This window comes from Antedon mediterranea, chromosome 1 (assembly GCF_964355755.1).
Source record: "Antedon mediterranea chromosome 1, ecAntMedi1.1, whole genome shotgun sequence".
Lineage (NCBI taxonomy): Eukaryota > Metazoa > Echinodermata > Crinoidea > Comatulida > Antedonidae > Antedon > Antedon mediterranea.
The window spans coordinates 251,086-271,632 of NC_092670.1; the positions used below are offsets into that span (position 1 = coordinate 251,086).

Consider the following 20,547-nt stretch of genomic DNA (forward strand, 5'->3'; position numbering starts at 1 on the left):
AATTACGTAATTTATTAACTATAGATGGCGCTATCTTTGTTTTGTTTTTATTCCATGGGGAAAAGGACAAGTTAGATTAACTTTTTTCGAAATTTGCATTAAAACAAGAAAGACTAGAAAGTTTTTTTGCAAATGAGTTCTTTATAAAATGCTACAAAGCGGGTGATATTAAAGTCACGTAAATCGATTCAGTGAAAATAAAAATCTACCCGATTACAATAACAGCACAATGGGAGAATGTTACGAGAAAAGTGATATACAAAGAGAATGTGTCTATTCCTATCATCAGTACATTCAAGTTTAATCAACTAATTAAAACATGATTTAATAATATCAGAAACGCTAGCCTAGCTGATTTTAGAAAAACGAAACATTTCCATGGTCTTGTCTGGTTCTTGGCAAATCTATTATTGGTCCTAGAATATCCACTGATAAAAGTAACTCCAGGAAATTACAAGAAATTTAATTATAATGTAGAAACAAAACTGTCTCGATCTTTATTAACAAGCTGCTGATATAGAAACCAAGATATCAGACATTGTGTTAATTGTGGTTACATTTCAACGTTTTCGAAATGATAATTCACGGTGCTGTTTTTGGTTCATCGAAGTTTCCACGTAATTTGTCTGTATTTATCGTAGGAGTTTTGTAATATATGGTTGTATTTTTATAGATGTGTAATTTTTGTTATTGTAATACAAACTGTTTTAGCTGTGTGCTATCGTTTTCCACTTACTTAGTAGAGACCATATTAAATTTTGTTTTTAATAACTTTAAATCTGATTTTCCAATATTACGGGAGAATAAAATCCTGTGCCATAATGGACATTTTACCTTTTACAGTATATATATAACAAAGCCATCTCGTTTAGGCCTATAGTCACGTGTCCATGCTGCGGGGGATAATTGCTTCATACCCTTTTAAGTAATTTTACACAAAGCTCCAAAATGTGGCAAAGTATAAAGACTATAAACCAATAAACAAAATATAGGTCGATACAAGTATTGTTTGATCTGATATTTGCCCACGACCACGTTGCTTAAGTTAATGGAAGTATTGGAGACCACAGCTATTTTAGACAATTGCGCGACCTATCACTTTGAAGATGTTGAAATGGCGTGGTTTGCCAGCTGGTTCTTTAGTTGCAATTTAGTTAGATTTTAGAAACTAGTTTTAATAAAGCCAAATGTACAAACACGTAGGTTGATTGCCTCGAATACTTGCATTCTCTTTCAGACGACATTGTGCAGACCGTACCCAAAGAATTGGCCGCCGCAACCCCTCGGGCATTTTAACCGCCAAAATACAAGTATAGGAAATAGGATCGTGTAATATGGAAACGTTGTTGAACTTCAATTTTGTATTATTGTTCCCTTTCGTTATTGTTTCTGTTTAATGTCAACAGCTAAAGAATGACAACATCAAAGTGTAGAAGCCTGTTGAATTCAGTGTTTCGTCGTAATTCTTCACGATTACAAAACCATAGGAATATCTATCGCATAACGAGATTGTGATAATATAAACGATTATACATGATACTACAACTTGTACTGTAATATTGACGAGTACTATAATAGATATTGTATACAATAATATTCATAGCAGCATATTGAAAAAGAGGAAAAAGGATAGGCATACAATACCAATGTATGGAGAGAAATAATGACTTTTTAAGATTTTAAAAAAAAGTTTTTTTTTTAAACAAATTGCTTTTTTAAAAGCTATTTTTTAAAGCCCCATTCCCTACGTTTTTTAGATCTAATTTAAGATCACAAACTATATTTAATGTAAAAATAATACTATATGATCCTATTGCGATAACTTTTTTCGTCTTTAAACGGTTAAAAATGTGAAAAATAAGTCGATTCTAATAATTATAGCGGCCCGCTATAAATCCCAAAATGCATTGCGCGTGGATTGATATTTTTGTTTTTCACCTGTAATTCGCCCACTTTTCGATCGATCGTGAGGCCAAAACAAATGGAAGACTCCTAACTTTTCAGCGAAAATACCGGGTTTTCCCCAATTTGTATCAACGGAGTCTGGCAAAAATAGAAAGACAATTAATGTAGCAAATATACAACGTCAGGCTAGGTATATAGGTAGCGTACGATGTTCGTACGTTACCGATGTTTACCAGCTAGGCCTACAAAACTAAGCCTAGCTAGCTAGGCTAGGCCTAAGACCGTCCACGAGAGGTCGATCGCCGCGAGCTACTTAGGTAGTGCATTGTTTCTCACTTTTTATCATAATTTACCATAAAACGTACATTTAAGACAAGGAATGACATGGTTTAATGTTTTTAAAGTGATATATATGTATTATTTTCCAAAAAACGTCCAAAATTGCAGGGAAGGGGTCTTTAAATGGTAAATATCGACATTTTTGGAAACTTTGATTCCCCGCAAACTAATTCTAGAGTCACATTTGATTTGTCATTCGGTTAAATTACCGTCATTTTACGTATGCATTGCACGCCTCGATGGCTCGCACTTTGGCAAACGCTCAAAAAAATATAGAGGGCGAGATATTATTCTCGAGGTACTCGTACTTGGCGTAGACAAGCTGACTTATATGGCAGCAACCACCAGAAAGTTAGCAGCCTGTTTATTAAATGTATCTGAAGCTAACAAGAACATTGTTGAAAGTATAGCTGAGAGTGCAACAAGTGTGTCTCAAGATAATGGTAAATAGCCGTAAAATTGAAATGCTAGATAGGCCTAGGTTAATAAGCTTAATTTGACGTATTATATGGGATAGAAAAGAATAATCCCAGTTGTAAATAGAGGGCAGGCCAATACCAGTACAGTACTGTATTTTACCATGGAACTATAATGTTAGTTCCATGATTTTACATATTGTATTGATTTTCAACAATGTTTATTACAATACCAAACTATTTGTCTTCTTTTGTTACGTACATAGGTACATGTTCATCCACCGTGCTCAACATTTTCAATGATAAAGATTACAACCGTTCAGTGATAACAATTGCAGCGCCTTTACATCACTTGGCAGATTCAGTTTATAATGCTTGTCGGTCAGCTTTTGACCATATAAATCTGACCAATCATAGAGGAAGGCATCCAAGACTTGGTGCTGTAGACCTTGTCCCGATACATCCATTGTCAGACGATGGCAGTTTGGAAGAGTGTGGAGTTGTTGCTAAAGGTAAAAACACAGTTAAAACGCATAAATAGAATATGCCACTCTGGTTTCATCAATCTATATTTGTTTTCAGATGTAAATTTTAATATTAATTTTCTTGACACAGAAATTGCAAACAGAGTAGCAGTTGGTGTTCCTGGCACATCTTTCTTCTTGTTTGGTGCAAGTGATCATCAGAATCGAGGGTTGGTTCAACGAAGAAAAGATGTAGGATGGTATGGGGGTAAATTTGGGATAAACTATGATACGCTAAAGCATGACATCGGGGAAAATCCTACATCTAGATATGGTTTAACAGGTAAGAACATTAATTACAAACAGTAGAGAGTTTGTGCATTATTTTTAGATCTAGGTATGGCATACATTGTTAAAAGGTGAGTGTGGGTAGTCTCAATCAATGCAGATCATTTTGTAAATAACAGAATGGAATTAATAGGTGATCTGCACTGTGTGATCACCTATTTATTATAAGTTAATTCATTGCAGGTATAGGTGGATCTCCATATGTTATGAACTTTAATGTTACAATTGATTCTAAGGACTTAAAGATTGGTCGTGACATTGCATCACAAATACGGGCAACAGCACCTTGTGGACTCCCTGGTGTCCAATCTATGGCATTTGAACATGAAGGTCGTATAGAAATAGCTTGTAATGTTGAATCAATATGGAATGTATTGCTCAATAAGTATTTGTACACAGAGGCAGCAACACTGAAAGATCTTGTAGAAAGGTTATCGGGAGAGAGAGGTGTAAAACTATTTGGAAGTGCTCTAGTAGGATTCAGTCCACAAGAGGCATTGCAACTAACTCGGATTGCATTGGAAACTGGACAAAATCAGTTTTGGAAAACAAGAACTATAAAAATGATGTGATCTGTTAACCCACCATGCCTAAACAAGATTTTAATCCATAATTAGAACAGTCGATTGAACCCACCATGCATAAACAAGATTTTAATCCATAAATAGAACAGTCGATTGAACCCACCATGCCTAAACAAGATTTTAATCCATAAATAGAACAGTCGATTGAACCCACCATGCATAAACAAGATTTTAATCCATAAATAGAACAGTCGATTGAACCCACCATGCATAAACAAGATTTTAATCCATAAATTGAACAGTCGATGGACTTGAAGATAAATAAGACAAAGAATAAGGTGTTATGTTGAATTGTATTAATATTCTTTTAAATAGTACTTGGAAATAAATTTCCACATGATTTATATTTACATATTTTTACAAAATAATTCTTTATTTGCCATTCATCTAGTTCATTGTATAAATGCCTAAGACAGTCTCCACCCGGTCATTTATTAAAGTTGGATATAAGGTTTTACAACTATGTTTTTAAAGTTCTTTGTGCTGATGGTAGTGCTAACTTCTTTGTGCTGATGGTACAGTAGTACCAAGACCTTTTTACAGGCTTCCACCGCTTGGCTTGGGTTTTCTGATGAACACTTTCTTAAAACCCTCGCGTTCCTTGATTCGTTCCACGTACTCAACTAACACTGGATATTCCTGTAAAATGGCGCCACTGCGTATCACTGATGCCCACCACATATTATAACCAAGAACACAATCTGCTGTAGTAAACCTGAAACAGTAATTGTATAGTGATTTAGCTTTAACGGAAATAAGACAAAGAGAAGTGTTTACTGTACTCTGTACTAATCATTTACCCGAGGCAGAGTAAACAGGAGGCTACAGTGTGTTCGATATCAACTTTTTTTTACCTGTCGCCACATATGTATTGTCTCTTTTCCAGAACAGTCGACAAGTAGGTAGCAATTTCTTTAAACTTGGCCATCATCTTGTCCACTAACACGTTGTCTCTCTGATCCTCTGGAGTATGTGTTAACTGCATGTAGAGTGGTTCCAAAACTGGATCAATGGTGGCTATTGCATAACATATCCAGCTGTATAAATAATAAACACAATGTTATACAGTACTTTAAATAATGTGAGATTTATTTTGGTTAGTCTTAACAATACGTACTTGTAATATTCTGCCCTTTGCAAATAATGTGGAGATAGGCCACCAAATAGGTCAGCAAGATACATGCAGATTGCAGATGATTCAATGATTGTGATGTCATTATCAAGCTTTAAGGCTGGGATGGTTCCATGTGGATGTACAGTTTTCTTGTAATGTTCCATATCGGTCATATTCTCACCGTGAAGAGAAACCTTCTCCATTTGTATTTTGTTCTCAATCCCCAATTCTATTTTAATATTTCAATAAAAAGATCAGACATAAAGATAAACTTAGTAATAGTATCTCCAATTATTACATTACACCATAAACCTTGATAATTTACCTTGAACAAGCCAGGCACATCTAGACGAGCGAAATGGATAACTATGGTAAAGCACGATACCAGTAAGTTGTTTGGCATTCCTGTATCTCCTGTACAGTGCAAGGCTACCAAGTGCAAGTACTGCGCCACCTCCAAGTGTTACACACAAACAAATAATTGCTGTTTTTCTAAATGGTGCATACCAACGCATGCCATTATACACCATAGAATACCACCGCATAACCGTTTATTAATTGGAATTTGGAAACAAGCATTAACTTTTAGTTTTATTTGTTTTACGCGCATGTGAGATGAGACTGTACTTTACAAAAGTTGTACTTGTTTGTACTGTACTTATTTTGAGAGGTCAATACTAATATAGAGGGCAGTATTTTTGTCATGCATGGACGCACACAAAACACAATAGTAAAAACTGAAATTCATAAACTTTTACTATTGTAATAATTTCCATTAATAAAAATAATAAATGTATAATTTATTTTGTCTTGATTTGAATATTCTAACACATATTGCACAATTTCTTTAAAACAACATACATGGTTAAACTGATTTTAATAACTCTAGGCCTACTCGCCTAGGCCCTAGCTTGAAAAAAAAATTAATAAACAGGGGAATTTGACTTTGAGATGACTCGGCCTGTAGTGTACGTGTTGGCCTACGTACCGGAAATAAGCCAGGCACATCTTGATGATCGGAATGGAAAACTATGATAGAGAACCATCCTACGAGGCCGCCTGGCCTTTCTTCTATATCTCCTAGCGAGTGCTAGGCTGCCTAGTGCAAGAACGGCTCCACCTCCAATAGCCGCACACAGTCCAATAACTGTTGTGTTCACTACATCAGCTGTTACTCCTGCCATGTTTCGATAAATATACCTCAACTTTCCAATTTCACACACAACAAACACACATCATGCTGTACGTTAGGGGGCGCTAAACATAATAATGCAATTAGTATTTTTACTGTGCGTTTGAGATATATTATATTTTTTAGATAATTATAAATAGTTCATTTATTCACTTTGACCAAAAATTGGATCTTAAAAAAAATACATGATTGAAAGACTGCAAAGCAAAAAATAGTTCAAATTGGCCAACTGCAAAGTCTGATAAATTAATATTAATGTTTTGGGGGACAATACATCTTTAGGAGTTCTATACAAAGACAAACCAGAGTCCTATATGGTAGTTGATGCTGAATATTAATTTATTCCATTCCACAATATTTCTGTAATTTCATGATTGTTTCTACGAAATATTAAATGCTCTCCATATACAGTCATCATTACTTACTTATTATTTCACAGTCATTTCAGTATACCAGTGCATTAGTTATGCTTACTGGCAGCAACTTAGATGCTTTATAACTTAAACAATTTCTACTGATAAAAAGAAGCGCACATAAAAAACGTAACGCAGCCATTTCCACGGTCAAATATAAATGTGGTCCTTAAGACACAGGCTGCTAAATTCTTTAAAACATTACAGTATTTTATTATGCATTTAATACACAGGCTGCTAAATTCTTTAAAACATTACAGTATTTTATTATGCATTTAATACGCAGGCTGCTAAATTCTTTAAAACATTACAGTATTTTATTATGCATTTAATACACAGGCTGCTAAATTCTTTAAAACATTACAGTATTTTATTATGCATTTAATACACAGGCTGCTAAATTCTTTAAAACATTACAGTATTTTATTATGCATTTAATACACAGGCTGCTAAATTCTTTAAAACATTACAGTATTTTATTTTGCATTTAATCATGAATTTGTAAACATATATTAAAATTCTATATCTATATTTAAAAATTAGAAAAATTGTCCATTTACGTTTAAAATTCATTGCACTGCTATAATATTTAATTTAAATATAAAAATCAAATATTTGATGCATAATTATACCACTTACATAATAACAATTCTATATCTGTAAACACAATTTGTATGAAATATAGCATAATTATACCACTTACATAATAACAATTCTATATCTGTAAACACAATTTGTATGAAATATAGCATAATTATACCACTTACATAATAACAATTCTATATCTGTAAACACAATTTGTATGAAATATAAATCTAATATTTAAACTATTTAATTTTGAAATTGCAAATTTCTCTCACTAACCAGGAACTCTATCACATTCATGGAACTGCAAATTGCATTGTTAATTGCGGTCAAGGTGCACTCAAAACCTTTTTTCCAGCAAACCATTTTTTTGCACATGTGTATGAAATAAAGTATTATATGCATTTTAATTCCACCAATAAAAAGAATGGAATCGGTGCTCACTTAAATGATACTAATTCCACCAATAAAAAGAACAGAATCGGTGCTCACTTAAATGATACTAATTCCACCAATAAAAAGAACAGAATCGGTGCTCACTTAAATGATACTAATTCCACCAATAAAAAGATTGGAATCAGTGCTCACTTAAGTGATAATAATTCCACCAATAAAAAGAAAAAAATCAGTACTAACTTAAATGATAATAATTCCACCAATTAAAAGAACAGAATCGGTGCTCACTTAAGTGATAATAATTCCACCAATAAAAAGAACTGAATCGGTGCTCACTTAAGTGATAATAATTCCACTAATAAAAAGAACAGAATTGGTGCTCACTTAAGCAATAATAATTGCACCAATAAAAAGAACAGAATCGTTGCTCACTTAACTGATAATAATTCCACCAATAAAAAGAACAGAATCGGTGCTCACTTAGGTGATAGTAATTTCACCAATAAAAAGAACAGAATTGGTGCTCACTTAAGCAATAATAATTGCACCAATAAAAAGAACTGAATCGGTGCTCACTTAAGTAAAAATAATTCCAACAATAAAAAGAACAGAATCGGTGCTCACTTAACTGATACTAATTCCACCAATAAAAAGAACAGAATCGGTGCTCACTTAACTGATAATAATTCCACCAATAAAAAGAACTGAATCGGTGCTCACTTAAGTGATAATAATTGCACCAATAAAAAGAACAGAATCGGTGCTCACTTAAGTGATAATAATTCCACCAATAAAAAGAACTGAATCGGTGCTCACTTAAGTAAAAATAATTCCACCAATAAAAAGAACTGAATGCTACCGCATACTAGAATTGGCAAATCTTACACAAAATCAATAGAGTGAATTTGTAGGTTTTGTTCAATCATCTTCTTCGCGTTGATAACGTGCAAAATTAAGAAAGACCTGCTCTAACGTTGTCTGACTCACAGAATAGTCTTCAATGTTGTATTGTAACTTGGCTTTCTCCATTGTACCAAACACAAACGCCCAACTTAAATTGGAATTGCATACATGGTAATGTACTAAGCCCACATGCTCATCTTTAAGTTTGCTACCTGTGGTCAGAAAAATAATAATATACTGTTTATATTGCTATTAATTTCATGTAATAAAAGGTTATCACATATCAATTGCAATCAGTTTTCTTTATTTTATTTCAACAACATTTGAAGAGGGTGGTCCATCCAGCTTAAGCTGAAGTTTGACTCGCAATACAATCTTGTGCGTAACAAACTAACCTGGAAATTTTTCTTCTATAAACATCTTCAACTGATGTACATTTTGTCCATCATCATCTGGGGAAACCTTGGCTAGTAGTGTGTAGCCCTCTCCAAAGCGACTTTTTAAATGTTGGATGCTACCGAGGCATTTGAACTTGCCATTGACCATTATTGCAAGACGGGTACACAAGGCTTCACACTCATCCATGCTATCAATAAGAAATTAAACAGTTCCATTTTTATTATATATTATTACTGATGCTTCATATTCTCACTTGTTCTTATTATTTTGTGTAACCATGTTAAAGGGCTTTTATTATATATTATTACTGATGCTTCATATTCTTGTTCTTATTATTTTTTGTTACCATGTTAAAGGGCCAACTGAGACAAGTTTACTTCTAGGTTGGTCCTCATTTTATGCGCTGTATTATTTGTATGGCATTTGATGAAATAAATGTTTGTTGAATTTTTATTTAGTTGTAATTAAATTACATAGTTTTTAAATAGACGATTTGGAGGAGGGGAGGGAGATGACATGTCCATGTCCAAGGATTGAAAGCTGAAATATAACCTATCTTTAATAACAACAACTTATTACCTGTGTGATGTTAGTATGATTGAGCGTCCAGATGCTCGAACCTTGCAGATTGAATCCCAGAGAAATCGACGTGTACCAGGATCCATACCAGTAGAGGGCTCATCAAGGAATACCACAGAAGGATCCCCTATCAAGGCGATCGCTGTACTCAACTTGCGTTTGTTGCCTCCACTGTAATCAACAAAATATAAATTGGATTCAAAATGTGCGGTAATCTTCTAACCCTAACCTATTCTATATTTTATTATTATTTCCCAGTTTTGTCAATTTTGTTTTAAAAAGTTGGTTTTAGGATTAATGCCAAATTTTGTTTCAAAAAGTTTAGAATCTAACCTGTAAGCTTTAGTCTGTTTATCAGCATGTTCATCAAGGTTGAATAGGTGTAATAGTTTGTTAACTTCTTTTGGTATCACAGACTCTGGTAAACCACGTAGTCTACCATACATGACAAGAGTTTCGCGACCCGTCATCTGATCAATTAACGCATCAAATTGAGGGCAGTAACCAATATTCTGTTGCACCTAATACATTGATAAATAATACAATTGAAAATGTTAAAAGTATTTGTGGTTCCAACCTATTAACAGGGGATCCAGCATTATAGATTAGGGGGGAGGGGGCTAAATATTTCATAAATAATAAAAACGATCCATCAGGTTGCAGAAATATAAAAATAGTCATCATTTTATTTTAAAAGTTAAATTTTAAAGCCTGTTTAGCCTCCGCCTAAATCCGCACCTGAAATGCATCGAACAAATAGAGTTTAAATATATCTGAATGACAAGAAAGGATTGACTACTTACTTGATTTATATTGTATTTGACACTAAACCGCTCAATGTAAGCATCACCATTTGAGATTGGTACATCACCTGTTAGCATGTTAAAAGTGGTGGACTTGCCTGCACCGTTAATACCAAGCAAACCAAAGCATTCTCCTAGTGGAACACCAAGGCACATATTGTCAACAGCTACCACACTCTGCCCTCCTTTCTTGGGGTATACTTTTCGCAGCTCTTTTATTATGAGTGCATCAGTGTTCTGAAGGTCTGTGAGATCTGTATTTACGATACGTTGTTGTTCAGTCATTACATCTTCATCCTAAATTGTGTGAAAAATAAATCAAAAATACTTAATCAAAAATTTTCAAAAAGTGATAATAAAAATAGCTCTATTTTTTAGTGTGAAATGCACAAAGGATGTCCTCCACTGGTAAGTTAACAAATAACTTCATACCTCCACTACACTCTCTGTGTTTACTGCCTGATACATTTTTATAAGTTATCAATAACAAACAACTTCATACCTCCACTACACTCTCTGTGTTTACTGCCTGATACATTTTTATAAGTTATCAATAACAAACAACTTCATACCTCCACTACACTCTCTGTGTTTACTGCCTGATACATTTTTATAAGTTATCAATAACAAATAACTTCATACCTCCACTACACTCTCTGTGTTTACTGCCTGATACATTTTTATAAGTTATCAATAACAACTTCATACCTCCACTACACTCTCTGTGTTTACTGCCTGATACATTTTTATAAGTTATCAATAACAAACAACTTCATACCTCCACTACACTCTCTGTGTTTACTGCCTGATACATTTTTATAAGTTATCAATAACAAACAACTTCATACCTCCACTACACTCTCTGTGTTTACTGCCTGATACATTTTTATAAGTTATCAATAACAAACAACTTCATACCTCCACTACACTCTCTGTGTTTACTGCCTGATACATTTTTATAAGTTATCAATAACAAACAACTTCATACCTCCACTACACTCTCTGTGTTTACTGCCTGATACATTTTTATAAGTTATCAATAACAAATAACTTCATACCTCCACTACACTCTCTGTGTTTACTGCCTGATACATTTTTATAAGTTATCAATAACAAACAACTTCATACCTCCACTACACTCTCTATGTTTACTGCCTGATACATTTTCATAAGTTATCAATAACAAACAACTTCATACCTCCACTACACTCTCTGTGTTTACTGCCTGATACATTTTTAACTTTTTACTTTTTCCTGGAAACAACATATACCACAACTTTCTGAAAACACCAGCTTCTATAACCAAGACCCAGACAAAGTACAGAAAACCAGTGACACCTAAAAACACGAGGTCCCGGCCAATACCAGGCGTCGCCCATCCCAAGTAGTTTTCGTTAACACTCAAATCAGGAGTGGCTATACAAGAAAAAAAATGCATTCAAATATTATTTATTTACATTTGTCAGCAATTTAAAGTATTTCTTGGGTAGACTATTTTCAGTACTGTGTATCACTATTAAGTGATATGGATAAAAACTGAAGGGGAAACATGCAACAAATAATTAACAACTCTAATACTTACCTTGGCAAATTATACGAGCTTCAGGACTTGAATTGCAAATTTTTAAATACTGATAGTTAATGTAGATGTCGTTCATAGCCTTTGCAAGACAGAATGATGGAGAGAATAGAAAGATCCAATGTAGAGCATTTCCCACTTTCATTAGGTTCAATTCTGGCATCTCAAGAATTTCCACGGCAAGGAACGCTGTTGTCCCAAAAAGAATATTGAAGATTGCCATACGTACAAAACCAGCAGACGGTGATTTAAACAAGAACGAGAAGAGGTACATAAGCGGTATGATGGCCCATCCATAAAGGAACAAGAGTAGAAAGACGTACCCAAGTCTGCCATCGTCTGTGTAGGCTTTAACGTCAAAGGCAATGAAGACAAATATGATCAGTATGCTTGTTATTGTGTAGTTTATGAGATCCCACAAGAAAGTTGACAGCCAGAAATTTGTGAGGTGAACACCACTGACAAACTGTATATGTTTAGCCTTCGTTGCTCTCTCTTTAATAAGAAACACAACGAATGTACTTGCCAGAATAGACATTCCAAATACCATGTCAAATGCAATTACAAACCCAGTTGTGAATCCATTGTTTATCTCGTCATCGGCTTTCTCAGACACAGAGCGTGGTAGCGGGTAGTTAAATGTAGTTATGGAGTACGAAGTATTCAAGGAGGCTTTAAGGAGAGCGTTGGTGTACGCATTAAGAGCGATTCCCGGTGTATGCCACGGTTGGTTGTTGAAGAATGCAGTTCCGTCTAAATAACTGTTTTTTGTGTTCTTTTTAAACACAGCTGCTATTAGATATCTTTCATTAAATGTCACCGTGTCCTTAGAGCTTATATTAACAATTGCATCTATCATATTACATGATTGGTGGTCTTTGTTCAAATTAATTCCCTTCGTCATTGTGTTGTCAAACTGTTCAGCAAAAGCATTGGTATATCGACTATACTGTGCTGTATGGTTGTCATGGCAGTAGAGTACCTTGTTTTCTCCGTAAGAATCTGGCTTAAGCTTCAAAGCTGGAAGATCCGATGGAGGGGGGAATGAGTTGACTGCTAACAGTGCAAACATTGTGTACAACAGTGGAATTAAAATCTGAGACAATGTTACAAGCAAATTGCGTCTGGTATGAATCACTCTTTTTACAAACATGCCATAAAATTGTTGGGCATATAAGCGAATTCCAAAATTTCGTAATCCAAACAAAGCAAAACCTGTTAAGATAGAAATCAAGATAACGTCAAGTTGAGGGAGAATATCCCGCATTAGTACAGTAATTTAAGTTGAGGGCGAATATCCCGCATTTGTACAGTAATTTAAGTTGAGGGCGAATATCCCGCATTTGTACAGTAATTTATGTTATCAGCACGTGCTTCAGTAGACTACTAGACCTACCTATTTCAGGGTCGTGTGTAGACAATAGAGGAGTTGTTTCATCGTGTGTAGACAATAGAGGAGTTGTTTCATCGTGTGTAGACAATAGAGGAGTTGTTTCATCGTGTGTGGACTGGACTTTTGGCTGGTCAATGCTCAAACTCTCAACATCACTAAGAGAGCTTCCATTGCTACGGTAACCACTGCTTTCATCATTGTCAGGGCAATGAGATTGGTTTCCAACTCTAGATATAGAAGAAAATGCATTATTGTATTAAATATGTGTATACTTTGTACTGTCTACACTTCTGCTTTTTCCATTCAACCTCAAGATATCATGGACAAATTCTTTCATCTTTGTTTAAAATATTTGGAAAATCAGATTTCAGATTTTCAGAATAGCCCAAACCTTAGGAGCTTATTTCCATGGGGTTCTTTAAACTAAACTCACTTTAAAAACACTTCTTCCATTGTGGTGACTGAAACTCCATAGCTTCTAATGCCAAGGTCATTACTTCTCTTCTCCATGTTGTTAAAAAGCCCTTCAAACTGTGCAACTTCCTCATGAGGCAAAATAAATGTTAACTCGTTGCCAATGTTATTCTCTATTTCGGAATTCTTGATTGTTGAATAGATCATATCTTTGATCTCTGCCACTTTACAATTCTCTCCTTTTGAAATTGTCATGTGATACCCAACACCTGCAAATACAAGATCTGATTATTTAATTCTTTTCAGATAAATTATTATTGGTTTTGCCAAACACTTGAGTTTTGCAGTACCAATTTACTGACTGATACTCGCCTCCTTGGGATAAAATCTAACAATAGGCATTAAGCACAAGCTTGTTTGCTCCAGCTGAGAATAGCTTGTAATTTTGTAATTCTGTAAAATTTACATTTGATTTGTCAAACCGGCTTAATTAAATAAACAACAACCCAAAATTACAAACCATATCTATTTTTTAGAAACAATGACGATCCACAACACTGTAGTTCTCCTTCAGCCATAATAGCTATACGATCGCCAAGTAGATCCGCTTCATCCATGTGATGAGTGGTCAGTAAAATGGTACGACCAGCACGATGTCTTTGAAGAATATCCCAAGTAAAGCGTCGTGCTGCTGGATCCATTCCAGATGTTGGCTCATCTAACATGATTATCTACAAATATAATTTATTGTACACTTTGTCAAAGTATTCGCTATCTGCGGTTGGCTGACTAAGTGTGTACTTAACTTGTACTAACTCACCTTGGAGTCTGCAATAAGTGCAATACCAACTGATAACTTGCGTTTCATACCACCAGATAAAGACTTAGAACGAACATGCCGTTTATCTTCCAATGCAAGTGATGATATGTACTTATCTACTTCAGATTTGACCATTTTTTTTGGACAATTCTTTAACTGTTTAAAAAAGAAGAGACAAAATTTGTTAACCAATTCATAAAGATTGTGGTTCAGATCATTGGATCGCACAAAATAACAGTTTTTGAGATTTTAAAGATTGAATATATAAGCAATGAAAATTTAATATTAACCTTTGCAAAAAAATACAAATGCTCCTCTACAGTAAGATCATCAAACAGTACGTCATGTTGTGGACATAATCCAAGACTGGATCGCACACCATCAATATCCTTACGGATGTCATATCCATTAACAATGGCCGTGCCCTCAGACGGTGGGAAGAGGCCAGTTAGCATGGACATAGTGGTCGTCTTGCCGGCACCGTTGTGACCCAGTAGAGCTGTAATCTGACCCTCAAAAATATTCAGTGAGATCTCATTCACTGCCACTTTGGATCGATTAAAAACCTAAAATGTAAATTTAATATTACTTTATTATTTCTCTTCAAATGTAATGAGCATTTCTTAAAATGAGGATGTTTTAGTAGTTTAACATTTTATCTTTTAAACTTACTTTCTTCAATTTTCTAATCTGTATTCCAGCAATTTGACCCTCAGGATCTTTTTCAAAGTATTTAGAATCTCTGTCATCTTCAAAATCTGGCTCCTGACTTTCAATCACTTTGGTGCCAAACCAGTAGGATTTCTGTAAGAAACAAATACATAACATTTGGAGAATATTTCTGAGGAAATGTTACATAAACTCAGAGAAATTTAATAGGAGGATACCAAAACCAAACGAGAAAGAATGGAATTTCTGCTAAACTGAATGTTTAATTTAATTAGAATGGTTTTAACTTTGCATTTGTAAACACCTTTCAACTTTTGTATTGTTTTAGTTACGTTCTTTTTACTCCTTTTAATTGTTTTTTTGTTGTAAATAGTATTGTATACTGAAACAGCCTCCTTGTTAAAAACACTAGTAATCAAGTTTTCTGTTTTTTACTATTATTATTTTTTGTGAAAATTCTAAAAACTGCTGGCATCATTTTATATGTAGCTTGTGTACATACCATTACTGGAAAGTACCATTTCCTTGGAATTCCAAATTCTCCTGGGAATACTGCCTCAACATACCATGTTATAATACCATAAAGTATTGCATCAACCACTAGCATCACTAACACATCGAGAAAAGTGAAGTTGTCATCGGATGAGATTGGTCGAGAGATATTGCTCCATTGCACTCCTTCACCTAAATACAATAAGATGTATTTCATTTGTTTGCACAGCAGTAGATGCATGCCTTTTGATCAATTACAGGGCCGTAGTCACCAGTACGTTTGGTAAGGTTTCAACCTGACCACTTTTTCACAGAGGCCTTTCATAAACCAGTGGCTTGAACAGAGATTGTTCCCTTTTCTTCCAAAAACACACCACTAAATCACTGACTTTAGTATTTAAAAAGTAACTTCCCCACTATGCTTAGACACATTCAACTTATTTTTAACTGATGTTTCCATGTCCTGAAAAGACTTAATAGTGATAAAGATAACATACCTGTACCCTCAAACAACCCTATAATAAAAGCTCCAAATGCCATGGCAGTATTAGACAAAAGACAAGCTCCAAACTTTGCTGATCTACTCAGTGTACTATACTGATTAATTAAGAACATATAAGGTATGTATGAAAAAAACCATACAACTCCGGCTACTACCGCTGCTGTGTTAGCTAGAAAACAAAAATACATTATCAATGCAAAATTAAATGTATACATACAATGCATGTCATAGAAACAAGACATTAGGTGATCAGCTGCATAGCTTGCTTGCTGATGGAGGTGACATTTACAGAACAGTAGGTTTATTGAGACAAACAATCTTATATTCTACTAGTTATTAATATTGCTATACAAATTAAAAATTACCTTTTGAGAAGAAAACACTAACGGTGAAGCAAAGACTGACAGTCGACAACGAGAAGCAAAGGAAGAAGACAAAAATGACTGTAGGGTCACTGTTACTGATAACTGACCCCTTGTCTCCCACTTTGACCCAGTACAGTAAGGTCATAAAGAAGGTACTGATAGCAAGGAAGGCAAAGCACTTGGTGAACCATGCCAACCAATGCAACCAGTTGTTTAAACCCATCATTTTCATGGACTCCTGTAGAAAAAAATAAAAAACAAAGAGTCCCACTCTATTATATACTGTATAACTTTGTAATGTGTTCCCCATTTCATTATTTTCTGATTCACCTTATTCATGACTATTTATAAACTGAATAGAAAAGCATCAAAAGCCTATAGAGCACAAAATGAGAACCATGCAATATTATGATATCTTACCTTCAATTTTTTCTCTTTTTCCTGGACAATACTCCTAGTAATGTCCAAGGCATTCAATATGTAACTGATTAGCAAGAGTATTGGCAGTTGCGACTGAATGACAAGGATAAAGAGATCGTCATTGTACGGTGGATAGGGGAACCTCTGCATGTTGATTGTGATGTTTTTAATTTCAACCTTACTTTCTTTTAGAATCGCTATATCAACTGCATTCTGTAGTGAAAGAAATCCTTCTCGCCAATAACCTATTAAGAATAGATTAATATTAAAAGCAGAAAGGGAATGTTTCACACCACGTTTGTTTTTGTTTCTCATCATCCAGCGAATATCATAGGGAAAAAATCAGTACTGTATTATTATTATTATTGATTCTTTATACTAGGTAGGTAGTCTCTTTAGTCAAAGACTGTTCTCCCAGAGGGTCCAGTATATAGTATAGTACTATGATGAGTTTGTGACAGTGGCTGTGTGTGAACTAGTACATCAGGGTAACGCCTTACTCGTCTTGAAAGATGTACTAGTCCTGAACTAGATGTGTACACTGGACCTATGGTTTATAGTCCTTATCTGAAAGACTCGTTCTACCACCAGAACGATGGAGCGAGTGAGCCTCGAACCCTTGCCGATGTTATGGCTACGTATGACGGTCTACTGTCTTAACCGCTTGGCCACTAACTGGCACTCACTGTATTGTTTTATTTCAACAAATTCAAACCCACAATTCTTACCTGGTTCACCTCCACGTGAGTGATTAATTTCTCTTGGTCCTGGCAGCTGAACTAGTGGAACCAATTCATTTGTTTTCCATCTGCTCTCATTACTCTTTCCACCAATTTCATCAGCTATAGGCACGTTTACTTGGCTGGCTTTTAAACGGATACTATACGTGATGTTTGTGGGAAATGCATTTTGTTTCTCAAAGTTGTCAGCAAATACAATGCCACCAAGGAAACTGGAATTCGCTTCAATAATTCTTTTAGCCGCATATTTCAGAAGCTCGTCTTCAGTATCAAACCCAGTAACTAATGTTTAAAATAATAAATACAAAATGTATATTAAAAAAGCTGGTTTATACAATTAGAACATAACTTATTCTGGTGAATTTTGAATTTCATTTTAGTAAATTAAGCTTGTTAAAACAATAGTGGAAAAGAGTTGCTTGTGAACATTTTTATTTTTGATAAATGAGAAAAGTAATTAAATCAACGAACAATATCTACAAATTGATCTGTTGGAATTAAATCTAAACAAAGCAACTTACTTTTAGATATTGATATATGACTTTCATAATGTAAACTTCCCTTAACATCTTCCATAACTTTCTCAAGGATTTCATTCTTTGGCGAGTATGCTATCTCCCATTTAAATGGCTTGTATAAAGGAAATAATGGCGATGGCCTGATTGGTGTCAAACTATTAGGAAATCGCTTTACGGAAAAGTCTTCATAAATTGTCGCATTAGGATAAATTTTAAATGCGACTCTTGTACGTATTGCAATCAGGATCACAGCAAACACAACAGGCATGGCAATCTCAATTATCGTCCAGATTTTTCTTCGCTTTTGGAGAACATAATTTTTCCACAGAAGCAACAAAAATTGATTGGACCTTCGACCCATCTTTGATTCTTTTTGCTACCGTCTGAAATTAATAAAAAATAAATCATTCATTAAATAATAGTATGTTTGCCATTATAGTAACAACTTAAATATGAAAGAAAGTAAAAATGATCAATGGCCATCCACAAAGAGCATGCAATACCTCCAAGTCAGTTTTATCATAGAGATATTCTCTATGGTTTTATCAATAACAAAATTCAGATATGAATCACTATAATATGAATGAAGAATCACATGTCAACTATATTACTAGCAAGGTCAGCAGCCTAAGGTAATCCAACACTCTAAAATAAACAGGAAGCCATGATTACTACAAGGATTTATAGTCACATGGATTTTCACATGATATTTAGCAGCAAGAGATGATGCAAGAAATAAAATATGAATAACACCCGTCTACTGTAGTCAAGACATTCTATTTACAAATAGTGACATGCCTGATAACAAATTGGAATAGCCATGTGCAGCTTTGGCAATAACACTAACTAAGTAACTTTAAAGCCAAACATTTTATTTACACAATACCGGTACTGAATCAATTAAAATAACCGGTGTAAATATTGCACACAATAATACTGTAAGTAGGTACTTGTTTGATTCCAAAGGTATTGCAATATTAGTTGACAAACGGATGTAAAAATAAAGTTGGGAAACAGTTACTATTATTGCCTTTATTTTCTTGATATTTCTATGAAATCTTTCACAAATGAAAATGGTGGAGCTGTTTAAACATGATGTTCTCTCCTGTTTTTTTGTGTAAATTGCATAAAAATAATAATATTGAAGCTATATTTGTTTATTTTTCATATTATTTTAATGTAAGTCAATTATAGAAGATCGTAAAATGTACAATTTATGGTTAACTATTGTATTTTGTAGAACCTTTTTTTTTGTATGTGTGATTGATAAATCTCTAAAAAAGGAAATACAAATGTGGTTTATGAATTTCTATGGAAATCTGCATCATGTGATGATAATTGCAACACCCCGGAAAGTGATCATGTGATTTTGGAATTCTATTTTTTATTAAAGATGGTAAAAAACGCTTTATTTTTTTTAATGGTTGTTGTAAAGATTTAAATTAATGAATATTCATTAACTCACAATGTGAAAATAATTAAGTTAATTAAACCTGCTTTCAATTTTATTTAACCTTTTTTATTTGTCAATAAAATATATTTATAAAAATAAATTAGCATACATGTTTAATTTTCAACACCACACCAAAGCTGTGGATATCACACTATGTTAACAGTAAGAAAATATGTACATGCTGTCTCGACTCAGGGATATCTATATCTCAGGTTTTAATCAATAGGCCCATTCAGGGCCACAAACAAACAAAAGGAGTTGCAGGATGCTACTCATTATATAAGGGTGTAATATCCTTTTGTTTCAACCTGTTGAATGAATTGAAAGAAAAAGTTGGAATGGAAAAAAACAACAAAGCAATTGACAATATGTAAAGAAAACATAACTGAAATGTAATAAAGTATTGCAGTAATGAACATAAATAATTAATGACAAAAAGACCATTCCACTCCACAATTCATCAGAATCTTCAATTACATAATTATTAATAATATTATATAAGCTCTTGCTAGCCTAAAAAATACTATCCATCCTGGCTGGACTCAGAATTGTATAATAAAAAGTTTGGCTACCGCTTTGTTTATACTTTTAAATTCATTTATTTTGCAACAAGTTTTATTAGACCTGCGAGTACTTACATTAATGCAGATTTAAAATCACCATTACATTATTAATATCAATTTTATCAACACCTCTCTATAGCAAGACCGACGATCCACAAACTCTGTTCCTTTTGTTGGGG

The 20,547-nt window shown here is 34.0% G+C and overlaps 3 protein-coding genes across 4 annotated transcripts; 1 reads left to right on the plus strand and 2 right to left on the minus strand.

Annotated features, from left to right (window-relative positions):
- Positions 1-2,560: 2,560 nt before the first annotated feature.
- Positions 2,561-4,406, plus strand: LOC140051629 (uncharacterized). Its single transcript, XM_072096905.1, has 4 exons — positions 2,561-2,687; positions 2,927-3,172; positions 3,276-3,467; positions 3,656-4,406. Exons 1-4 carry the CDS (start codon positions 2,576-2,578, stop codon positions 4,042-4,044), a joined length of 939 nt encoding a protein of 312 aa, XP_071953006.1. The 5' UTR covers positions 2,561-2,575; the 3' UTR covers positions 4,045-4,406.
- LOC140051638 (glutathione S-transferase GstA-like) lies at positions 4,338-6,485 on the minus strand. Of its 2 annotated transcripts, none has more exons than XM_072096924.1 (4): positions 6,159-6,485; positions 5,174-5,399; positions 4,911-5,093; positions 4,338-4,771 (listed from the first exon to the last, which is right to left on the minus strand). In XM_072096924.1, exons 1-4 carry the CDS (start codon positions 6,352-6,354, stop codon positions 4,594-4,596), a joined length of 783 nt encoding a protein of 260 aa, XP_071953025.1. In that variant the 5' UTR covers positions 6,355-6,485; the 3' UTR covers positions 4,338-4,593. The 2 variants fall into 2 exon arrangements, with proteins under 2 accessions (XP_071953025.1, XP_071953017.1); XM_072096916.1 differs by lacking the exon at positions 6,159-6,485 and adding an exon at positions 5,496-5,830.
- Positions 6,486-6,675: 190 nt separating this feature from the next.
- LOC140051654 (phospholipid-transporting ATPase ABCA3-like) lies at positions 6,676-20,535 on the minus strand. The gene is made up of 21 exons (XM_072096936.1): positions 20,444-20,535; positions 18,356-18,735; positions 17,823-18,116; positions 17,095-17,339; positions 16,675-16,912; positions 16,305-16,478; positions 15,818-15,999; positions 15,319-15,450; positions 14,937-15,212; positions 14,647-14,802; positions 14,347-14,557; positions 13,846-14,095; positions 13,487-13,639; positions 13,416-13,426; positions 12,023-13,234; positions 11,639-11,856; positions 10,441-10,737; positions 9,971-10,158; positions 9,638-9,808; positions 9,055-9,245; positions 6,676-8,871 (listed from the first exon to the last, which is right to left on the minus strand). Exons 2-21 carry the CDS (start codon positions 18,711-18,713, stop codon positions 8,675-8,677), a joined length of 5,154 nt encoding a protein of 1,717 aa, XP_071953037.1. The 5' UTR covers positions 18,714-18,735; positions 20,444-20,535; the 3' UTR covers positions 6,676-8,674.
- Positions 20,536-20,547: the final 12 nt, after the last annotated feature.

Bases quoted from the DNA above. Each gene is read 5' to 3' on its own strand.
- LOC140051654 (XM_072096936.1), bottom strand. From the start codon at position 18,713: ATGGGTCGAAGGTCCAATCAATTTTTGTTGCTTCTGTGGAAAAATTAT. The intron at 13,640-13,845 runs GTGAGTTTAGTT...TTCTATATCTAG, and splicing joins ATGGAAGAAGTGTTTTTAAA to AGTTGGAAACCAATCTCATT. The intron at 9,246-9,637 runs GTAATAAGTTGT...TCTTATTGATAG, and splicing joins ATCATACTAACATCACACAG to CATGGATGAGTGTGAAGCCT.
- LOC140051629 (XM_072096905.1), top strand. From the start codon at position 2,576: ATGGCAGCAACCACCAGAAAGTTAGCAGCCTGTTTATTAAATGTATCT. The intron at 3,173-3,275 runs GTAAAAACACAG...TTCTTGACACAG, and splicing joins GTGTGGAGTTGTTGCTAAAG to AAATTGCAAACAGAGTAGCA. The intron at 3,468-3,655 runs GTAAGAACATTA...AATTCATTGCAG, and splicing joins ATCTAGATATGGTTTAACAG to GTATAGGTGGATCTCCATAT.
- LOC140051638 (XM_072096916.1), bottom strand. From the start codon at position 5,715: ATGCGGTGGTATTCTATGGTGTATAATGGCATGCGTTGGTATGCACCA. The intron at 5,400-5,495 runs GTAAATTATCAA...ATATTAAAATAG, and splicing joins ATGTGCCTGGCTTGTTCAAG to AATTGGGGATTGAGAACAAA. The intron at 5,094-5,173 runs GTACGTATTGTT...TTATTTATACAG, and splicing joins CAAAGGGCAGAATATTACAA to CTGGATATGTTATGCAATAG.